Consider the following 23,329-nt stretch of genomic DNA (forward strand, 5'->3'; position numbering starts at 1 on the left):
ATGAGAGGATAAGATAAATGCAGCTGCCTCTGTTGCTAGAGTAGCTGGTATCATGGCAGAAACCTCTGCCCAGATTGAAGGAATTAAGGGAAATACATGCACAAAAAATTTTGCAGCTAAATATACAAATATATAGTGTGTAAGAAGAAGCCACATTTTGAAATGCAGACTGATTCTGGCTGCACATCAATATTCATTCTGACTCTGCTTCAGGACCCTTTCTCCCAGCTGATTTGGGACAGCATGTCTACAATCTGATTGCAACAGCAACAAAAAATTTCAGGCATTTCCAAGTAAGGGAGGCAAAATGACCTCCTTAAGAAAACTTGTTCAGGGCCGACCCCGTGGCTCCCTCAGGAGAGTGTGGCGCTGGGAGCGCAGTGGCGCTCCCGCTGGAGGTTTGGATCCTATATAGGGATGATCGGTGCACTCACTGGCTGAGCGCGGTGCGGGCGACACCAAGCCAAGGGTTCCGATCCCCTTACCGGTCACGTAAAAAGAAAAAAAAAAAAAAAGAAAACTTGTTCAGACAACTTCAGCTCTTGGGAAACCTGAACTCTGGAAGAGTTCAGAAGTCCCAGAATTTCCAATTTAAGATCTAAGAAGTCTATTACAAAGGCAGGTACAAAGAAATTCAAAAAAAGTTTTCCATACCTCTTACAGAAATGATTTCATGCAAATCATTACAGTATCTACTCTCATACTGAGTCAATATATAAAATACTACAGAACCTGGAGAAGCGAGGCCTAATTTTACTTGAAAAATCAGGAAAGGCTTTTCATGAAAACTGTAGCATTTAAATGGAGTCCTAAAGGATGAATAAAAGTTTATCAGATGGACATGTAGGGAAAAGGAAGGCATCTGAGGCATAAGAAACAGTATGACCCAAGATGTAGAGATGGGAAACAGTATGGCAGATTATTCTGGGGCTGCCAGGCGGTTCTCAGGGAATAAGAGAGGAAATAGGGGGGAGAAAATAAAAGAAGGCAGGTGGGTCCAGATTATGAGGGGCCTTGTATGTCATGCTGAGGAGTCGGGTCTTTATTCTGTGGACCACAAGGAACCACTGAAAAAATACTAGCTGGGGACTGAGCTCAACAGATTTGAAATTCAGAAAGATCTCTCCAACAGCAGTTCCCTTACCACCCAGAGTAACCGAATACCTGTCAACCCAAGAGAATTAAAGAGTAGAAGAAAGTCCAGCAGTTAAGGAAGCGGAGGCCTCAGGAACACACCTGTAACAGTCCACCTCTTCCTGAGTGCAATCTAAGGCCAGTTCTACTTAGTCCCTTCAGAACAGCCAAGGTGGCAATCAGGCATTGGCTGGGTGATTTAAGTATCTAAATGTAAACTTTCTGGACCTCAATTTTCTTATCTGTAAATAGAGGTAATAAGCATATTTATTTCACAGTCTGGTTAGGAGGATTCAGTGACATGATCAATGTAAATAACTTAGTGCCTTGCCTGGCACAAAATAGGCCCTTAATAAATGTTAGCTACATTATTATGAAGTACCAAACCTCTGAGGACATGGAGTTGACTTGGCGCAGATTTGCTATGAGCAAACAAACTATGGGGGTGATGAGCAATGAGCTGGAACAGACCCCAGAGCACCAACCCAGACTGTCATCTCATATCACCCCAACGAGCCCACACTTAGAACCCTTTCCTGTCAGGATGGAGCAAAGATAGATGGGCTTTACAACCCAGAGGCCCATCTGATTGTCAGCATAATCACTCTTGGAGGAAGAAATAATCCCCGAATCAGGCTGTAGGGCAGGAGGACAAGTCCCAAGACTCACTCACCAGCTTGGCAGCCCTGAAGGTCTTTGGTTCTCTCCTCCCTGCTTTTTTCAGTTCTGGGTACATCATGGGAAGTTGATGGATGGCGTAGTCTGTGGTTGGACTGAGCTTTTGGCAAGAGGTAGTGGAACATGAGGAAGGGCAAAAAATGAAGCCAGGGTTGTTTCTTGTTTCTGCTCTCTGGAAAGTTCACACTGGCAGGTTCTGGGAGGTCAGGGCACCTGGGTCCAAGTCTATCCCAAACACTGCCCTGTCACTATTCCAATATTATCCTAGGTAGACAGTAAATATGCTGCAGGGATTTAGTCTGGCCTGTTTTTCTTTTGGACACCATGACTTCCAGGACTTCAAGCAGCCTCTGTTAGCCATGATCTGTGCAGGGAATGCCCACATGACTCAGTTTCTGAGTCCTTCAGGTGACAGGGACATAGAAGTTCTGAAGTTGCACTGCCGGGTTCATCTACTGCTCTGCCACTAAATAGTTGTTAGACAAGTTGCTTATCTTTGTTTTAGTCTCTTCATGTTTAAAATGGAGATATTAATCATAACTAAATGGGATTATTAAGAGGATTAAATGAATGAATCCATGTAAAGCACTCAGATATAAATGCTGTCATATAGTAAATGCTCAATAAAAGTATTTTTGTGTGATTTTAATATACACTCAATTTTTCAGGAATGCAACTGTCATATAAATTGAGAGAGAATATTTTGATTTATTTGGAATTTTACAAAGAGCAGTTTATCATTTTGGTAAATCAGGCTACTCAATTTCACTTGTGGTATTCTGAGTTGCCAATACAAGACATATGAACCAATTTGCATTTGTAGCTGATACATTCATGATGATTCTATATGTAAGAGCAACTAAATAGTTTGTTATGTCTTAGAGTTGGCCTAGACAGTTATACATTAAAATACATTATTATTTTATTATAAACTACTACCCTTTTATTTCTTCTTTATATTATAGTTGGGGCAATATATAGATTTTTTAAATATGCATGCAGGTTAAAAAGCTATAAATTTTATTTCAGGAGAATAAATGCAGCACTACAAAATATTTGTTATAGGGCCGGCCCGTGGCTCACTCGGTAGAGTGCGGTGCTGATAACACCAAGGCCGCGGGTTCGGATCCTATATAGGGATGGCCGGTTTGCTCAATGGCTGAGCGTGGTGCTGACAACACCAAGCCAAGGGTTGAGATCCCCTTACCGGTCATCTTTAAAAAAAAAAAAAAAAAAATTTGTTATAATAATTTGTTATAATAAAAGTACACAGAGCTGACAGAGTAGACTTTCCCAAACCTCGTGCTTAATTTGTGCTTCAGTACACCTTAGTGATGTTACCTAAGATACCCTAAGATACCTAAGAGATGAATCTTGTTACAGATGGATGAGTAAATTAAATAAGAGGAAGATACTATATTTCATTAGCACTTGGCCAGTGTAAGTTACCAGCAACAACTGGCAATGAGTGCTAATTCTTCCTGGCATTGACTTTGGAAAGCTATAACTACACTCTCTTCAGGAGCTTTAGTTTCCTCATTCATAAAATAAGAAGGTTGGATTATTTCCCAATATGTTCCTTGGAACATTATTACTTAGCATGTTTGTCATGACAAAAGGGTTCCTTGGTAAATGAATTTAGGAAATTGTTAGTTTTCTTTGCTGCAGAACTTCTCAGACTCCTTAACCACTAACATACACTGAATCTCCAAGAGGGGACTATATAGTTGTATTCAGCATTTTCCAAACTTATTTGACCACGAAGACCTTATTTCAAAGGACCATCTCATGAGGTTAGCATGCCATGGGAAATTTTTTTTTTCCCTTTTTGTCTTTTTTTTTCGTGACTGGTAACGGGATCGCAACCCTCAGTGTCGCACCCGCACCGCAACTGGCAACGGGATCGCAACCCTCAGTGTCGCACCCGCACCGCAACTGGCAATGGGATCGCAACCCTCGGTGTCGCGCCCGCACCGCGCTCAACCAGTGAGCGGACCGGTCTCTATATGGGATCCGAACCCTCGGCGGGAGCGCCACCGCACTCTCAAGCGCCGCACTCTACCGAGTGCGCCACCGGGCCAGCCCAGCCATGGGAAATTTTTGTGAAATATATATTAAATAGTCTCTAAGGCCTCTTCCAGCTCTAACATCCTAAAATTCTGTGACTTTAAATGTTTAAATGAGAGAATTGTCTTCTTGGCCATTTTAGATCAGAATAAAAAGGGAAAGGAGAAAGCTAAAGTACAGAAGATAAAATACTGTTAATCTGATTCAGAAGAGGAAGATAAACCAAGTTGTAACATATGAAATCTATGTAAATGATTATGCAGTAGAAACAGAAAGGGAGCAGTTTTAAATGTTTCCAAACTGTAACTTCTGTTATCACTAGAAAAGGTTGGACATATACAGTTTAGCAGTCCCAGTAAGGTGCTGACTAATCTTTTCAGCTTTACTTCTCAAATCCATCATTTATAATATTGTATGGATTTGGCCATATCCAAATGGACATATGGGACTATCTCCTGGGTGTGGGTTTTTTTTTTTTTGGCAGCTGGCTAGTAAGGGGATCTGAATCCTTGGCCTTGGTGTTACAAGACACTGCTCTAACCAACTGTGCTAACTGGCCAGCCATAGGACTATCTCCTAGTCCTAGGTACTAACAACAGCCTGACCTCTCACAGATGGCTATGGTGGAGGCTGAACATGATTTTACACAAACTGCAACCCTCACACCCCACCTGGGCCAGCCAAGCTGGCTGATCTGGAGATGGACATGTGACCTTAGCTGGAACATTAAGTCTTTTCCCTTGAATTTTTTCATTTGGGGCCAGAGGGCATCTTGAGTGTTGGATGTAAGAAGCAACTCTGGGTCACCATCAGTGGTCACGTTGCTGCCATAGGAAGAAAGCTGGATTCCAGTGTAAGGGAATGAAGCACAGATGCAAGAGAAGCAGAGACAAGATATGGGGCATTTCAGTTTCTGATTCTAAGAGTCATTGATACCCAGCTCCATCTCTGCTTTCCCCACAACATGCTTGTTTGGCCCTTTGGATGCAATAGGTTAAAAAGTTCCCTTTGCTTAGGCTAGTTCAGACTAGGTTTCCATTGCTTAAAACCATAAGAGCTCTGTCTACAGTCATGAATGCCCTTCATACCTACTTTTTCCATCAATAAAGAAGGTAGAATGGAGGCGGCCCCTGGAAAGCTGGTTGAACATATGCACATACTACTGCTATCTCCTGAAACCCCACTAAAATGATAGTAGAGATATAAAAAAATGACATTAATTTACTGAACAACAACAACACAGTAACAAGACAATAGAAACAAAGTTTTGATGCTAAAAGCAGTTGGATGAATCCTAAGGTCATAGTCCTGATTTGCCCAGGAGAGTATATTTTAAACCTGATACGCTGTTATAATTATTAATAATATCCTCTTTCACTCTCAAAAGTGTTCTGGTTGGATGATAAATTGCTTCATTAAATCTGTGAAGCACAGAAGCAAGCCTAACACACCATAGAAACTCAGAAAAGTTCAGGAGTTGGTGGTACCATACCTCTTATAATTGGGGTGGACAGAAGCCCTGGTTGAAAGTATGTTTGAGCAGAGGTCAGGTCCCCGGAGCCCTCTTCCACTCTCTGCAGTCAGGTGGCTGCCCCTCCCAACCACAGCAGAAGCCTGGAGTTTTACCCTTTGGAGGGTCCAACCAGAGAGAATCTGGATAGACAGATATCAGGTACAAATACAGATGAGAAAGCCACATGAAAAACTGGAAGATTAAGTGAAAGTCTATATGCTGAATAGGAAGATCTCATCCTCCTCCCTCCACCCATCTTCCAGAAGCCAGGCTTCTGTTCTCTACATAGGAGACTAGAGGATTCTTTTCCGCCAAGCCCTAAAGAAAAGACTTCAAGATGATCACAGTATGGAGTTTCCCAATGAAATGACCTAGCCTGGCTGTCACCCTTCTATAAAGTACACCCGTCCATAAGTACTGCCCTTATACACAGAGTGTCATCAGCTTTTATGTGATCTGTTCTTAAATCTTGCAGTAGGCTTAGAAAGTAACCAGTCCAGACAAGAGCAAGAGGATGAAGGGTTGTAGGAGACATGCCTTCAAAAAGATGAAGCTATTACTTGATGTGTTTGAATCATTAACGATATTTATAAAATTTCAGCATAGTTGGGGATGAATTGATGATAGGTTCATAGAAAAGTAACAAATGTAAACCTAAGATATATATATATATTTTTAAAAGATGACCGGTAAGGGGATCTTAACCCTTGACTTGGTGTTGTCAGCACCACGCTCTCCCAAGTGAGCTAACCGGCCATCCCTATATAGGGATCCGAACCTGTGGCCTTGGTGCTATCAGCACCACACTCTCCCAAGTGAGCCACAGGCTGGCCCTAAACCTAAGATATTAACTTCAGAGGAAAAACAAAAAATTCAGGCAAGAAAGGAAATGTAATCATAGTATAGATGGTACAGCTATAGATAAGTTATAGTCATAATAATATAAACACTAAATGCTGATATAACAAAAACTGTTGTTTAACTAAATAGGGAGAATGGGGAAGGAGAATGTATATATTTGTGGGGCCATGTTAATAATAATACCACATAATAATAACACCACATACTAAATGCTTTACATAGATAAGCTCACTTAATTCTTACGACAACCCTAAAAAGTGGTACTATTACTATTCCCATTTTATAGATGAGAAGTTGAGGCACAGAGAGTTCAACAAATTTGAACAGGGTCTTACTACCAGCAAGTTGTAAAGCTGGACTTCGATCCTAGACGTTTTGGTTCCAGAGTCCACACACAAAGTCTAAGCCCCTAGACTCTGCTGCCACATCACTCCTCTCACTGCAGGCCAGCTTTCTCCACCTTAGGAGCACAGCTACTGATGGGACCCAATTTTACATAGTAGATACAGTAGGGATTCATTAAATGAACTGAAAAAAATCAAGAAACAGCAGTATTAAAAAAAAAGAAACAGCACTATAAACATACTGTTTTAAAAAATGGAAGTAAACATTTAAAGAGATAACTAAACAAGTGGAAAATGATTGCTGATGGGGAGTGGGAATGAAGGGTGAGAAAAAAGGGTGGGGCTGTGGAAGTTTGAATTAAGCTTTGTAAAACTATTGTTCTTAAATTATGTTTATTTACATAATTTTATTTTACATAATATTTAATTACATGATACTTTCAATTATGAAATTAACTTACTATGTAACTTAATTACTTGATATTTTTATTTTTTGGAAATAAAAATTAAGTTAAAAAATAAATACATTAATAGTAAGATGATAATTAACCCAATTAAAAAGTGGGAATAGAAACTAAATAGACATTTCTCCACAGAAGATATACAAATGCCCAATAAGCTCAGGAAAAGATGGTCAGCATCTTCAGCCACTAGGGAAATGTAAATCTAAACCTCACCACTTCATCCTCACTAGGATAGCTGTCATCAGAATGGCGGACGATAACAAATGCTAGTGAGGACGTGGAGCATCTGGAACCCTCATATTGCTGATGGGAATGTAAAATGTGGCAGCTACTTTGAGAACAGTGTGGTAGTTCCTCAAAAAGCTGAAAACGGAATTACCATATGACCCAACAATTCCATTACTAGGTATAAATCCAAGAGAAATGAAAACATAGGTCTACACGAAAACGTTGCATGTGAATGTTCAAAGCAGCATTATTCACAATAGTCAAAAGGTGGAAACAACCCAAATGTACATCAGTTGGTGAATGGATAAATAAGTGTAGCATACCCATACAGCAGAATATTATTTGGCCATAAAAAGGAATGAAGTACGATACCTGCTACAACAAGGACGAACCCTGAAAACATTGTGCTAAGTGAAAGAAGCCAGACAAAAAGGGCACATATTGTATGATACCTTTTATATGAAATGTCCAGAAAAGGCAAAGCCATAGTGATAGAGAGTAGATTAGTGGTTGCTAGGGGTTTGGGGGAGAAGGGAGGAGGGTAGTGATTGCTAATGGGTATTGGGTTTCTTTTGGAGGTGATGAAAATGTTCTGGAATAAGATAGCAGCAATGGTTGCACAACTTCATGAATATTCTAAGAATGCTAAACTATCTACTTAAAAAGGGTGAATTTTATGGTATATAAGAAATTGTGTGAAAAAAAAAATATGAGGTGAGTGGGGGTAAGGGGCTCTTGTGCTACTGATGAAGAGGGCACAGTTATTTTACCTTCTTCTGGGTCAGCAGCAGTGGCCTTGCAGAAGACTGTCCCCATCTGCCTGGGCCTGGCCTTGTCTTTCTCCTGTTCACCAACTTCCCTCGGGTTGCGTCTGTCCCCAGCAATGGCAGTGTTCCTCTCCTGACACCTTTATAGCCCTGCTCTCTCAGGCTCCTGGCTCAGATCCTGGGACAAATGTGTCACTGAAAAATGCCCCTGAGATCTCCAGGGTTATCTAGCTGTAGATTTTCTTTAACTCAAGGGTTTAAGGGTATGACTTCTGAGTTGCTATCCCATATACAACGCTTGTTATTTGACAGACAGTAGTGATCCTTGGAAAAACAGGCATTCATTAATGACTAAACATTTGGTTTTTAATATGTGTGGGAATGAACATCTGAAAAGTTGTGCTTCTGGTCTGACTGGCTCCTACAAAGTAAAAGATAGGAAATTAAGTTGGGCTTGAGACAAAACAGAGTAAGACAAGCTTCTAAGCATACACAACAGGTGTAAAAAGTCATCACAAGTTTTTTGGCAACACCTGTCACAGAGATGAGACCTTTGCGACTTACAGAGCAAGGATATGGCTATACAGAAACTAGAACTTGGTAAAAAGTCTCTAACTCAATTAATTAGAACACCACTTGAAATATTCTCAGCATGGGAAATTAAACTTGTGACTGCTTGTTGTATGTTTTCACTCATTATTGGTGCAGTTATATGCCTTAAAAATAATCTTTATGGGCTCTTTAAGAAAGAAGCAGTCTAAAGAAATAAACACACACACACACGCAAAAATAAAAATTAAAAAAAAAAAGGAAGAAAAAGAAAAGAAAGAAGCAGTCTAACAAAGTCAGGGAACAACAGAGCCAGGTAGAGCAGAGTCTTTAGAGTCAGACAGCCCAGGTTTAGCACCCGGCTCTGCCATTTGCTAGCAGTGTGATCTTGAGCAGTTTGCTTAACCTCTGTGAGGCTCCCTTTAGTAATCTGTACAATGAGGACACCACCGCCCACCCCCTGGAGCTCCTGAGAGAATCAATTGAGATAATACAGCAAAGCACTTTTCTCAATGCCTGCTTTATGCAAGCAGACAGCATTATTTTTCTTTTGTGGTACTGTATCCTTGGCTTCCTAGTGGTAGGTATTAAAGGGAGAAAATAAGAGAAGTCAAATCAAGTCCAAATATACAAGGGTATTTCAAAAAGCTCATGGAAAAACAGGATTAAAAGATAATATGAGTCTTTTCATGAACTTTTTGAAGTACCCTCATATGTTAAGTCCTTTCGGATCAATAACTGCAAAGCATCTAGGTCCTTACACTTTCCCAGTAGAGTTGGTTGGTATCCTTCATGAGGAAGAATAAGGTGGCATATGTAATCATGAGATTCTTGTACAGAGTTGGAAGACTGAATTCCATATAATAAAGTCTGTCTTCTGAAATCTCTCTCTTTTTGGGGGGGTGGGGGAGTGGGGAGCTGGCTAGTGCAGGGATCTGAACATTTGACCCTGGCCTTGTAACACCACACTCTAACCAACTGAGCTAAACTGCCAGCCCCTATCTTGCAAAATCTGAGATGACTGATGGTAAGAGCCTGGCGTGATACACTGTAAGGTACTGAAAGTTCTAGCCATCAAATAAGTTGCCAATTTATTCATACTGACATAATCTAAATGATCAATAAAAAATTATCTTTAGTGGGTTTTAAAAAATCATTTAAAAAAACCAACAAATATATGAACTAGATAGTAGTAGCAGTAACATTAGTGGTGATGGTGGTGGTGGTGGAAGTAAATAACAACAATAGAGGTTAGTAGTAATCATCATTTGTTATCTTTTATATTTACAACACTTTACAATTTGCAGAGTTTTACATATATTATCCCATCTAACTCTTGCTACATCTCTGTCAGGTAGGCAGGGCAGATGTGAAAATGAGGTTAAGAGAGGTTAAGAGATATGCTCCAAGACCAGAATTTGCACCAAGTCCAACATTTCCAAAAATTATTCTAGGCCCCTCATTATTTTCTCTATTTAAATGTCAGAATCAATTTCTTTCAACGTAAGCTTGTCAAAACTACTGTTCCCCTCGTCCTTCTGATAGAGGATGTCGTACAGACTTTTTAAAAAAAATTGTTTTTGTGGTAAAGACTCTTAAAAGAATAAAAGAAGAGCAAGACACAGGCAGAGAGACCCCACACAGAACAGGCTTTTCTCCAGATGCAACGATAACAAACAGAGGAGGAAGAGAGAGTACAAAAGGGTGAGGACTATGGAATCTTGGGTGCCTGTTATAGGTTGAATTGTCCCCCCCCCCTTCCAAGATATGTCACAGTCCTAACCTCCAGTACCTCATAATGTGACCTTATTTGGAAATAGGGTTGTCATGATGTAACTAGCTAAGATAAGATATTGGAGTAGAGTGAGCTCCAATACAACTGCTGTCCTTATAAGAAGATGGCTACGTAAAGACAGGTACACAGGGACAGCACATGTGATGACAAAGGCGGAGACTGGAGTCACGCAGCTGTAAGCCAGAAGCCCTCTCCACACCTTGATTGTGGACTCCTAGCCTCCAGAAGTGTGAGACAGTAAATTTCTATTGTTTTAAGCCACCCGGTTTGTGGTACTTTGTTATGGCAGCCCTAGGAACCTGACACAGGGCCTAAAAGGATTTTTTCTTTGAAGACTGAAATGGAACAACAACAGTTAGGATGTCTAAGAGTGAGTAAAGAGGGAAGTGTTTGGGGGGAAGAGATGATTTGTAAACTTACAGTTTATTTTTAAATCCCTCTATGCCCTTTTCTCTCTTGACACTGTAAACAATGTCCAGCAAACATTGGATTCTTATTAAATACCTGGTATTAACAATATCAATACTGTAAACACCCAGGGCATGGCCAGTAGCAGAAAATCAATAAAATGCTGCCTTAGTCAACGGACTGTAGCTTTATGCTCCCAGGAAGGGAAAGTGTTCTTTGACTTCAGTTCTGGAAGGGCACTCCCAACCACTTTTCCAAAGTTTACAGATAAATAATTATTACCTGGATCCCAGTCATTTTTACATAAATGTACCTTTCATTGCTCCTCACATGAAGGCTTCTACCTGTTCAAAAGAACGGTGTCTGTAGAACTAGGTCTGGGAAGGAAAATGGGTCCGTTTACTGTGTCCATAGCACAAAGACAAACCAAATGTTGTCAAAATAACTTTTGGGATAAGACAAAGGCAATAAAAGGAAGGAAACTTTCCATTCAGTCTGTCCATTTACTTGTAACTTGCCTTTTACGTTGTGTCAAAGGTTAAGTGTCACATCCTCCTCAGGATATGGACAGATAGGCACAAGGTGAACCCAGGACAAAGGCTCTAAATCTTCTGGACAGACCATGAGTAACTTTTGTAATTAAAAAAGCATAGATTTGGGCCGAGCCCGTGGCGCACTCAGGAGAGTGCAGCGCTGGGAGCGCAGCAGCGCTCCCGCCGCGGGTTCGGATCCTATATAGGGATGACCAGTGCGCTCAAAGCGCTCACTGGCTAAGCGCGGTGCGGCCGGTCTCAAAAAGGACAAAAAAAAAAAAAGCATAGATTCACACACAAACCGTTTCTTTTAGCCAGGGTTTGCCTTCTCTCTTGCAGAAAAGTAGGAGAGCAATCTCCAAAGGCAGAAATGTTAGTGAAACTATCACTTTCAGAAGAGGCTTCTGCCATGAGAGTTCAATACTGGCCTCACTAGAAGGAATTAAAAATCAATCCTGGGTAAAAGCCTGGGTTTGGCTTAGAACCTGACTCAGTCATTAAATAATAATTAATCCCTTAGTAACACCACGGTCATGGGTTTGGATCCCTGCACTTGCCAGCTGCCAAAAAATAAAAAATACAAATAAAAATAAATTAATTCTAAACTCTGTCCCCTAAAGATGTTTCCAGGTTTTGCTTATTTTTGAAGAAATGACCTGAAGTTAAGACCTTTTATCCCCCACAAATATGTATAATCAATTATGTTTCAATAAAAAAAAGTTTTATCATCTTGAAAGAATGAATTCTAAAGCCTACTTCCAGTAGACAGAGTAGAAAATATATATATATTTTTTCATCTAAAATTAGGGATTAGAAGGAAGAAAAGCTATGCTCTTGGAATTATCTTTTAATATTAAAAAAAACAAGGAAGAGAATTTTAATCTAAAATTCTGCTATACTTAGTCACTACAATCCCATGTGCAAATTTTCAAGTACTTCATAGTTCTTCTAAGTCAACTTGCAATAAACTAGGTAGAGGGCTGCAGCATTGATTACCTAGAGAAATCTAGAACTATAGTCAAGCTCAAACCACATTGTTTTTAAGATAAACTTTTTTTCCCCCTGTTGTATATACAGTTGATTCTTATTATTCATGGTAGTTATATTTTATAAAGGCCCCATGAATGCTGAATTAGCAGATATTAAACCATTGCTCCTAGGGGAAATACAGGGTTAGGTTCTTGAGAGCCTCCATTTTTTTTTTTTTTTTTTAAAAGATGACCGGTAAGGGGATCTTAACCCTTGACTTGGTGTTGTCAGCACCACGCTCAGCCAGTGAGCGAACCGGTCATCCCTATATGGGATCCGAACCCGGGGCCTTGGTGTTATCAGCACCACACTCTCCCGAGTGAGCCACGGGCCGGCCCAAGAGAGCCTCCATTTTTTAAATCTTTTTTTTTTCCCTCTTTGTTCCTCACATTGGATAATTTCTATTGCTCTATTTTCAAATTCACTTATTCTTCTCTTGGTCATCCCCATTCTGGTTTTAATTTCATTCAGTGATTTAAAAAAAAAAAAATTCAGATACTGTACTTTCTAGTTCTAGAACTTCCATTTGCCCCCCCCCCCCCCCCCCCCCTCTTCCCCTGAAAAAGCCTAAAGAAAAAAAAAAAAAAAGGACCCCCCCCCCCCCCTCTTCCCCTGAAAAAGCCTAAAGAAAAAAAAAAAAAAAGGACCCCCCCCCCCCCCTCTTCCCCTGAAAAAGCCTAAAGAAAAAAAAAAAAAAAGGACCCCCCCCCCCCCCTCTTCCCCTGAAAAAGCCTAAAGAAAAAAAAAAAAAAAGGACCCCCCCCCCCCCCTCTTCCCCTGAAAAAGCCTAAAGAAAAAAAAAAAAAAATTTTTTAAAAAAAAGGGGGGGGGGGGGGTCCTTTTTTTTTTTTTTTTTTCCTTAAGGCTTGTCAAGTGAAGCAGAGGGAGTGGATCCTATCTTTTTTTTATTAATTGCAGGAATATTTTTTCTTTACTTCATTGAGAATAATTATAATATCTGCTTTAAAATCCTTGTCTGATAATTCTAACATCAGGATTATTTTGGGACTGATCTCAGTAGCTTTTCTTTGCTCTTAAGAATATGTTCCATTTTCCTGTTTTTTTAATATAGTGAGTAATTTTGGACTGCATCCTGGATATCATGAATGTTAAATTATGGAGTCTCTGGATTCTGTTCTTCTCCAATGAATGGTTTGTTTTTGTTTTTTAAGCAGGCAACTACCTTGCTTGGTTTAGGGGTTAGCCAGAGATGGAGGCAGACAGAATTTGGGAATCCACTGTCTGGATCGTTCCCTTCCAGGACTACCCCTCTTTCTCCTCCAACTGTGGTTTCCCCAGATCCCCAGGCCCCTCTTATTAAAAGATTTCTCTGTCAGTGCCCCTCCTGCAGTACATGCTTTGCCAAATAAACATACTTGCCTCTAGGTTAAAAGCCAAGAAAATGGGTACTCACTGTGTACATCACCACTCCTCTAAGCATGGACTCCCTGTGAGAATCAGCCTGCTTATAATTCCTCTCCAGTGATTTTAGGTAGCTGCACATTATATTATGTCCAGAGTTTATGGATGTTATTTGAAGGACAGCCAGTCTGATAGGCTACTGCTCAGCAATTACTGCTCCAATTATTGCCTTTGGGATGAATTTATGAATATGAATGTTCTAAACATTTATAATACTTATAATAAACAAGTCACTATGAACAGATCCAACCTGAGAAAGGCTGGGTAGTTAAGCACAATTTCCTCATTCTGTTGTTCAGCTAATCTTCTCCATGTTGAACAGGGCTGGTCTTAACTCTGAAGCCCAACAGAAAGTGCAAGTCTGAACATATCCTCTCCTGGGTATTCCTTGTAAAATTATTTTTCAGCAAAGATAAGGTAGAATGGGTTTAAAGGGGGTTCCTCTGACATCTACTAGGTTTCAGGCTACACAACAAACAGATATGGACATAAGGCCAAAACAAGGCTAAGCAGAGAAAATAGTTTTTCAAAAAGAAAGTGAATGCAGTATTTCCCTCCAGTATGGATATTGTGTTGACTGAACAAAACTGGCTACTTTCAAATGGGAAAAAGGTTAAAAACACCTGAGTTAGGGGTGGTGATGTCTTCCCTCTGATCCCAATCTATCTCCTGATCTTCTGAACTTCTACCTCCTTTCCAAGGTGCCATAAGCAGCAACATCCTTGGCCAGCATCAGAGAATTCACTGAAACCCGGTATTATCTCTTGGCGTTCTACTGCTTGAGAGATGGTGATTAGAAGGGGGAAACACACACACGCACGCGCGCGCACCCACACACACACAAAACTTCATCAACAAAGTGGCATTTTCATTTCAGCTGTTCCTGGGGGCAAAACAGAGCCATAAAGAGAAATCTGAGATTGAAAGCTTTGTGGTTATCTCCACTTCTCATTAAAGTGCCCCTGATTATAATCACACCTACAATTACAAGATTTAACACACCTGGTCTCAAGGATGCACTAGGAAGAGGAATCATACATTCATCCCATCCCATTTCCTTTTCTTTATTCACTGGGTAAGCACAATTTATAAATTTCACTGAGTTCAGACTAGAGAGGGTTTGGAGAAGAGGAGAGAGGTTTTTCATTAATACAGTTTCTGAAAGTGACAAAGATCTTCCATGGCCACAGATTATTTTAGTACTGGTGAGACAAGCAGTGTTGCTTTCATTGGCAACATACAGATGTGAGAAATCTAGATAGAGTTTCTATTTCTTCTCTCACTTTGCTAACCAGACATTTTGCTCTGCTTCACTCTCTCTCTCTCACTAAGGGTAGGTGCACTTACACAGTTTTGTAGATTTCTTTTAATAGTGTTGCAACTTATACTTTTAAGTAAAAGTTTATTTTGAGACAATTTTAGATTTACAGAAAAGTTGCAAAGATAGTACAGAGTCCCATATACCCCTCACCCAGTTTCCCTTGTTAAAAACTTACATAACAATGTCAAGAGTTTTGTGGATCTTAACAATGGATGAAAAACACTGATCTTTCTTAATTTGCTCTTGTACAGCAGATCCTCAACAAGAGCAGTTTGTATCCAAGTTATGATCTCTACATTTCCCATCTTCATCAGGGTCCTAGATAACCTGGAACTTCCAGCCCCTCCAGGTGAAAGCTCCCAGTTACTGAGAAATTCTATATCTACAGAAATTTTTGAGTCAGCCAGATCATTCTTCCCCATTCCCCTAAATGTCACTATGAGTCACCTACCCAATATCTTTTTCCTCCCATCTTCCTTGCTAACTAAAATTCAATTTTGTTCAGAGTAGTGATGTGCCAGCTAAATACATTGTCAGGCTCCCTTGCAGCTAGTAGTAATTATGTGAGACAGTTCTGCATTTGATTTTAGCCAAAAGGTCAAAAAGTGATAATATGAGTCAGTTCTGCCCAATGAAACAAAATGGGGGTCAGCTGGGGGGTTATGGAAAACTGTTCTAGTTCCCCAAAATACCATACAAAAGCACTTAGAGCTGCCCTTCTCTCATCTTCTTTCTTGCTTATTTAAATTAGTCATAATAGCTAGAGTTGTAGCAGCTATCTTATAGCCATGAGACGAAGGCCAGGAGGATTATAGAAATATTGGTCCTGTTGACATGCAGCTGCTAAATGAACACCACCGACCTACATATTTCTTGTGATGTGAGAAAAACAAATCCTTACTTGTTTAGGCCATTTTAGTTGGAGTTTTTATAATTTGTAGTTGAACATGTTCATACCAGATAAAATCATTCAGTCCAAACTTTAATCTACACAAGGCAGATGAGAGGGAGAGAAATGCAGCTGAGGGTAAAGCACAGGGAAGTAGCCATTTGGAAATTCAATAGTCTAGCTACTGAGCCAAAACAACAGCAAGTAGGTATTTAAAGAGAAAATATGGCTGTGTAGGGAAGGAAGAGGATAACTAACAAGTCTGTGCTTGTACAAAAATGGTGTCAGAAACTTAATATGGTAAAATTCTAGCATGAATAAAGCCTCTATGTATACAAAACAATCACTCTTATAATGACTTCACTGACACTTGGTTAAATACCAGCCACAGATGAGTATTATGGATACCAAGAAGTGAATTATTAATGTAAACTTTCTATATGAAGTCAACTGGGAATGAGCTTCCATTAAAATCAAGAAGAAAATTAATTTAGAGGTCAGTCATTCTTAGCACACATGTGGTTATATATACTTTTTGTATTGGCCACACACTGGGGAGAAATCCAGCCAAACCCACTTGAAGGAGGAAGAACATTTAATTTATGCAGCAACTAAAATCTTATGGATTGAACTTAGCTAGAAAGGAAACATCTTAAATGAGGCCCTTTAGTAATTCAGCATGAACAATTAAATGAGTCAGAAAGACAAGTCACTAAAGTTCAGGCTACAGAGGCAGGGTTAATGTGTTCCAGTTAGCTTACCTTGGAACCTGCCCCTGTGAGGAGATTGCCAGGATTCAGAGCCTCAGTCTGTAAGCCTGGGCTCTGGTTTTTCTGCAGAAATTAGTGTGAAGTTTGCCCCATATGTTACAGAGGAAATAGAGACTCTTATTAAAAATGCAAACGATACCATTTTCTTGCAACAAAATCCCTGTTGATTGATTCATTTGTATGAGTCCATCTAGGGAAAAAGTTTGGGGCCTGCCCTGGTAAAAGGAAGACTAATAAACAAAAAAAAAAGAGATGGAGAAGGTGCAAATGGCGAGAGACTGACTTACCTCAGTAGCTTTCTGGCTGAGTCCCCGAAGCAGGAGCACAACCACGTGGATGGCAGCTCTGCGCACTTGAACTTCACGGTCTGTTTTAGCCACAGCAATCAGGCAAGCTGTTATCTAGGAGGGTAAAGGAAGAAGTCAGTAAAAATCAGGATTGCACAATTACCTACAGCCTTTCAACTGTGTTCCACTTACTACATGTCCATCAAGAGCAATCTGGCTTAGAGAGGGGTGGGTGGTTTCCTCATCCTCAATAAAGAGGGCAAGATCTAGTGGTAAAGATCCTGAAGCAGTCTGGCTTTTCTGGAAAAAGGATAAAATCTGGCTTGGAATTCAGGAGTGAGGTTAGGGAGTGGGAAGGAATACATGTATATTAAAAGTATTTTTTAGGGGCCGGCCCGGTGGCGCACTGGATAGTGCGCCGCTTGGGAAGCGCGGCGGCGCTCCCGTCCGAGGGTTCGGATCCCACGTGTAGACCGGTTTCCGCTCACTGGCTGAGCGAGGCGCGGGAGCAACACCGAGGCTTGCGATCCCGTTGCCGGTCCCCGGTCCGGTGCGGGGGCAGCACTGAGGGTTGCGATCCGTTGCCGGACATGGAAAAAAGACAAAAGACAAAAAAAAAAAAAAATAAAAAAATAAAAAAAAATAAAAAAATAAAAAAAAATAAAAAAATAAAAAAATAAAAGTATTTTTTAAAAGGCAAGATCAAACGCAAATATTTCCTCCAAAGTGGAAAGAACTGTTACTTGTCCCTTGTTGAGAACATCAAATCTAAAGAAAAATGATGGTCCAAAACACAGCTGCTTCTGGGGACTGAGGGCCATATAGATTTACCTAAGGAAGCATCAGAGTTCAAGGCCTGGCATGAATATAAATGTACCATTAATGAAAGTTTCAGCCCAGGGATACAGAAATACAGAAATATTCAAACTGATCTTCTTCAGCATGTCCAGACATCCCAGTCCTACAAATCTAGTGTACACCCCATGTGAGTCAGCAGGGGCCAATATCAGAGACTCCCTGACTAGGCTTCTTCATTTGTAGGATAGATCTTTCTGTGCTCAATTACTTTAAAAGACAGTTCTACAACAGAAAAGAAAGACTGGAAATTACTTGCAAAACACGGTGCCAGATATCTAGATAATAATTATATGTCATAAAATGAGACAGTTTCTATACCCTGTACCTGCCAGGACCATCCTGCCCCTGCCTGGCTCCTAGTAGGCACAAAAATATTCAAAACTCTCAATGAAGAGATACCATTAACAACAACAAAACCATAACAAACACTTCTGAGGCATTCAAGAAAGATTTTAAAAAGAAAAAACAGATTTTCAAAGTGTGACTGATGGCAGCAACCTTCTGAAGATATGTCTAAATTATTCAATTGATCTTTCACATACTTTTGTTATTGGATTTACTATGTGAGTGTATTTCTGGGCCAACAATAGACGGGCTTTTGTTTTTGGCAACTAGCCGGTACAGGGATCCAAACCTGTGACCTTGGTGTTAGAAGGCTACACTCTAACCAATTGAGCTAACTGGCCAGCCCAGTGGAGGGATTTCTAACTACGATAAGAAAATAGCCAGATTGTGTGTTTGGGAACATGTATAAATACATATTATGCTTAAAGAATGGTGAATACAGGCACAAATGAGGAAATAGGCTTGTGCGGAAAATTTAACTATGCAGGTTGTATTTTTCACAGCTTTCAAACAGTTGGGCATAGTTCAAAGTGTCTAATTAATCAGTGAGGGGAGAGAGATTAGAAGAAGCTTGTTCTTGAATATAATTGCATCTGTGAGGCACTGGCATTTAATCAAGTTGTACATTTATTAGACAAACTTGACGCTTGCAAGTGAAGGGAAATCCCAGAAAAGCTCAACTCTTTAGGGGCTGTTTTCCAATAAGACTTAGTAAGCTGCTTCTGCCTGTAACCTGGGACCTTCCGACCCCAAGGCCAGCAGTAGCTTCCACGCCTCTGGCATTAACGGTGGAAGCAAGTCCATCCTAAGAGGAATTCCTTGGGCAACCTCCAAACAGAAAACAGTATAATAGCCACCTCCACTTTCAGGCTTAGTATTTACGAGGTAAGAGCTGAAATCAGAGAAACAAGTTAGAGCTAGGTCTGAGTCCTTCTTGACACACAAAAGTTTAGCTTACTCAATCTGATAACTCATGTACAAAAGCCAGCCCAGGGCCATGTAATGAACAGAGGCTCCCAAGCATTTTGCCCCCTTCCCCTAAGGTTTAGCTTTGGGCCCATGCTTCCATGTTTGGCAGAACAAAGCTTCCTGGCCTAGAATCCTGTTCGTATTTTTGTTCGTTACCTCTATTCTGGCTCACTGTGCTGGGCAAGCCACGCTTCCGCCTCAGCTATCAGTGTAAGGCCAGCTCTGACTGTCAGGCATTAATTCCACAATTGAGATATCTAGGCTTCAGCCTCCTGGCTGGAAAAGGGCTTTCCCTTCAAGGCCAATTCTTTTTCTTTTCTTTTCTTTCTTTCTTTTTTTTTTTTTTGCTGGCTGGTTGGTATGGGGATCTGAACCATTGACCTTGGTGTTATAACACCACGCTCTAACCAAATGAGCTATCTGGCCAGCCCTCAAGGCCAATTCTCAAATCCCTCTCCCCCTTGAAGGCATGACTGTGAGAGGAGCTGACGATTACAGCCTTGCTGAGATCAGCTGGGATGGCCTCCTGTCTGCCGCAGGCTGTTGGTGATTTTATGCATCAGACTGGACCAAGCTCATCTGCAATCAGCCACCTAGTACAATCAGGAAGAGACCTGACAAAGGAAGAACATTTGTGAACTTTCCTCAATGCCTCTGCCATCAGGACCAAATCCTATGACATGTATAACAGCTGGTCATGCATAATGTTTTAGAGCATCAGGATTTTAATATGGTCTTTCAGATATTTATCTAGAGGTAAGAACAGCCTTCTTCTGTTCAGCCAAGCTCCCATAACAGCTCATAATGCTGTTCTCCTGCAGGCCAGTGGGACAGACCCTCGTCAAAGACTAGAAGCAGGCAGGAGGCATGGCCACTCTCTTCCATCTATCCAGTCTGAACAAGTCACTCCATGCTTAGTCTTTCACTTCCAATCCTAAGGACATACCCAACATTGTGTTACACCCTTAAAAGCCCTGGCGAATGATAGATACATGATGTAAGGTTTTTACTAATTTATGAATTGGTGTGATATTTCTATTCTGTTTCTAAGTCCTCCCAGGAGGCAGAAACCCATTCTATGATCTTCGCGTCACCTGCCCTGAGGGAAAACGTACCTATTCAAATAAACCATAGGATGGAAAGCTTTCTCTTCACTGGCTAAATCATGTAAATCACATCCAATTCTGAAAGCCATACACAGAGACTGATGATTGCTTTGGAAAAATTAAAGGTCAGTTTAAGCAATTTAACACTTGACAGGAGCCAATAGAAATAAGGAAAAACACCATTCCTCAAACAGCTGGCACAAACCAAGCATAATCAGAACTATTTAAAAATGACAAGATTACCAACTGACTCTGGAAAACTCCAGGTGAGAAGGTACCAGAGTTCAGGTATGTATCAAGGAAGCATGACTTCAATTTTCCAGCTGTATCTTCATCCCTTTTCCTAAAGCTTCCTTTGTTAAAATTCTGTTGGTCTGTTAATTTGTCTGAAACTAGACCATCTGCAAACTGAGAAACCTTAACAGCAAAAGCAGAGTGGCAATAATTAGTATGAGCTCGGTTTACTCAATCAACCTGCCATGGAGGCAACCATGGTAGCAACTTCAGCTTCCTTGGGGCTTCCCAGAACATCCACCCAAGTCCTCATCTCAGGGGTCTACATATCCTCGAACTGCAAGAGCCCTATCACTTAGGAAACAGAGCTTATTGTGGCAAAAGTGATAATAAATTCAGACCATTCAACGGGATCATGCAGTAGACCCCAAAGTTCCGATATGTGGAATTCTAGGCAGCACATTAACAGTAGACTGTGCAATAAATTTGTCACCTGGGACACATCTTATTTGCTGTATTAAGGACAGGCCTCTCACTATGGTTCACCTAAATCATATGTACTTCTCATAGAGAGTAATACAGATGAAAGAACCTCTCAAGATTTGGTTTTGTGCAACACAGCTCTTGACAAGAATACACAGAAATTGGGGAAAATAGTAAGAATGCTCTCTAAATAGGTTAAATCTTGACATCAACGGAGAAGAAAAACCTGAATTCCCAGTACAAAGACTGTGGAAGGGTTGAGCTTACACTTTATATCCCTCCCCACCAGCCAGTACAGTCGTAGCACAGACAGTGCCCAAACCTGGACCACTCAACCGTTGGGACAGCTTTCTTCAGATGCCCAAGAGTTAAAACTAGGGAGAAAGGGCACTGATGCCCCCAGATCAGATTATGTTAGAAGAGACCATGATGGCTACTTTTTTATTTTTTGCTGGCCAATACAGCGATTTGAACACTGGACATTGGTGTTATCAGCACCATACTCTAACCAATTTAGCTAACCAGCCAGCTTGTTCAATTTTATACTGAAATAGCTTGGCTTCTCCTCCTCCTCTGCCTGACTAACACTTGATCAATGCAACCTTTTCGATGACCTGACAAGTTTAACAGGGTCCCAGCTCTGCGTTCCCTCAGCACCCTGTGTGGCCTCTAACCATATTGCTCTAGTCCACTGTCTGGTTACTCTGTGTTTCCCACTCTGAGGAGATTTCCTTAAAGGAAGAGATTGGATCCTTTATCTGAGATCTCTAGCATACCTGGCACATGAAAATTGCTCACGAAGGAGAATTCCTTCAGTTTGCAGTCAAAGACAGGTTTCCCCAATGTTAAAGTTCCTTCTCCACTAGCATACACTGGAGCTAAGCATTTTCAAAACTACAAAAAACTTCAAGAGCTTTCATGGGACACTGAAAAAATTGTCATAGATGAAGCCACAGTAATTTTTAAAAGTAAGTTAAATAGTTTCATTCCTCTGCTCTGGCTTCCCATCTCACTCACAGAAAAAACCAAAGTCTGTAGAGGGCCCCATTTGGACTGGCCACCACCTTTCTGATGCCAGCTCCTACAATTCTTTCTCGTACCCTCTCTTCTCTCAAGCCACACTGGCCTTGCTGTTCCTCAGCACACCAAGCCTACACCTGCCTTAGGACCTCTGTACTTGCATCTCCCTCTGCATGGAATGCTCCCTCCCTTGGTATCTACATGCACCCCTTGCTTCCTTCCGTCCTTGCTCAAATGTCACTCATCAGTAAAGCCTTTCTTGTACATCCAAGTGATATACAATAACAAGCTCCCTTTGTGCTCCTTATCTTACTAGATTCTCTCTTTAGCACTTTACCACCACCTGACATGGTCATATTTGTTTACTTGTTTATTGTCTACCTTTCCTCTCAAGAATGTCAGGTCCATGAGGACAGGGACTTTGTTGTGTTCACAGCTGGGTCCCCAGCACCTAGCACATGGCTTGGCTATAGTCCTAAATGGCATAGAGTAAGTGCTCAATAAATATTTGCTGAATGAATAAACAAATGAATGAAGAACTACTTAAGAGCCAAGCCAAATATCCCATTCTTTCCATGTGAATGGACTAGAGTTGTCTGACTCTAGAAAGACTCAATGGCTGAAATACTAAGACTGGCAGGTGTCCAAGCATGTTCAAACTTGTAGTCCATCCAAGGTAGCTGGTTTGGCACTGATGACAAGGCAAGCATGGGATGCTACATAAGAAGGAACATCTAAAAAGAAGAGACAAAATTATATGAGATGGAAACACCTGGTTTTTCAAATCAGAGAGAATATACTGCCTTCTAAAGTTTCACTGCCAAAAAAAAGCTCTATTAAGACACAGCTACATGACCCTTCCTGTCTGTAGCTTTTCTCATATGGCAATCCTCTTCCGTTTCAAAGGCACAAAAGCAATCTTATAAATGAACTAAAAACATTTACTGAGAGACAATATGGAGGAGTGGTTAAGAGCACAGATTCTGGAACCAACTGTCGGCATTTAAATCCTGGCCCGCCACTTCCTATCTGCGTGATCTTGGCAACTTATTTAGTTTCGCTATGCCTCAGTTTCCTCTGTGAGGATTGGATCATTAAGGCACTCAGAAGAGTATTAAGTGCTTGCTATTATGACTATTTTTTAAACATGTAGTAACTAGTCTTCCCAACCAGCCTTACCCTCTTCTTCACTCAATATTGATCAGCCAACACTTAGCATCCACTATATGTCAAGCACTATGATAGGTACTAGGGG

The 23,329-nt window shown here is 40.7% G+C and overlaps 1 protein-coding gene across 1 annotated transcript in view; it reads right to left on the minus strand.

The window, feature by feature from the left end:
- Window positions 1–23,329, minus strand: part of TANGO6 (transport and golgi organization 6 homolog (Drosophila)) — a 184,746-nt gene that overhangs the window by 14,411 nt on the left and 147,006 nt on the right. Inside the window, exon 16 of the mRNA XM_008567049.1 lies at window positions 17,060–17,173. Coding sequence (XP_008565271.1) covers window positions 17,060–17,173 — 114 coding nt within the window. The remainder of the gene's footprint in view (window positions 1–17,059; window positions 17,174–23,329) is intronic.

The sequence above is a fragment of the Galeopterus variegatus genome, unplaced genomic scaffold (assembly GCF_000696425.1).
Source record: "Galeopterus variegatus unplaced genomic scaffold, G_variegatus-3.0.2 Scaffold18, whole genome shotgun sequence".
In the NCBI taxonomy this organism is placed as follows: domain Eukaryota; kingdom Metazoa; phylum Chordata; class Mammalia; order Dermoptera; family Cynocephalidae; genus Galeopterus; species Galeopterus variegatus.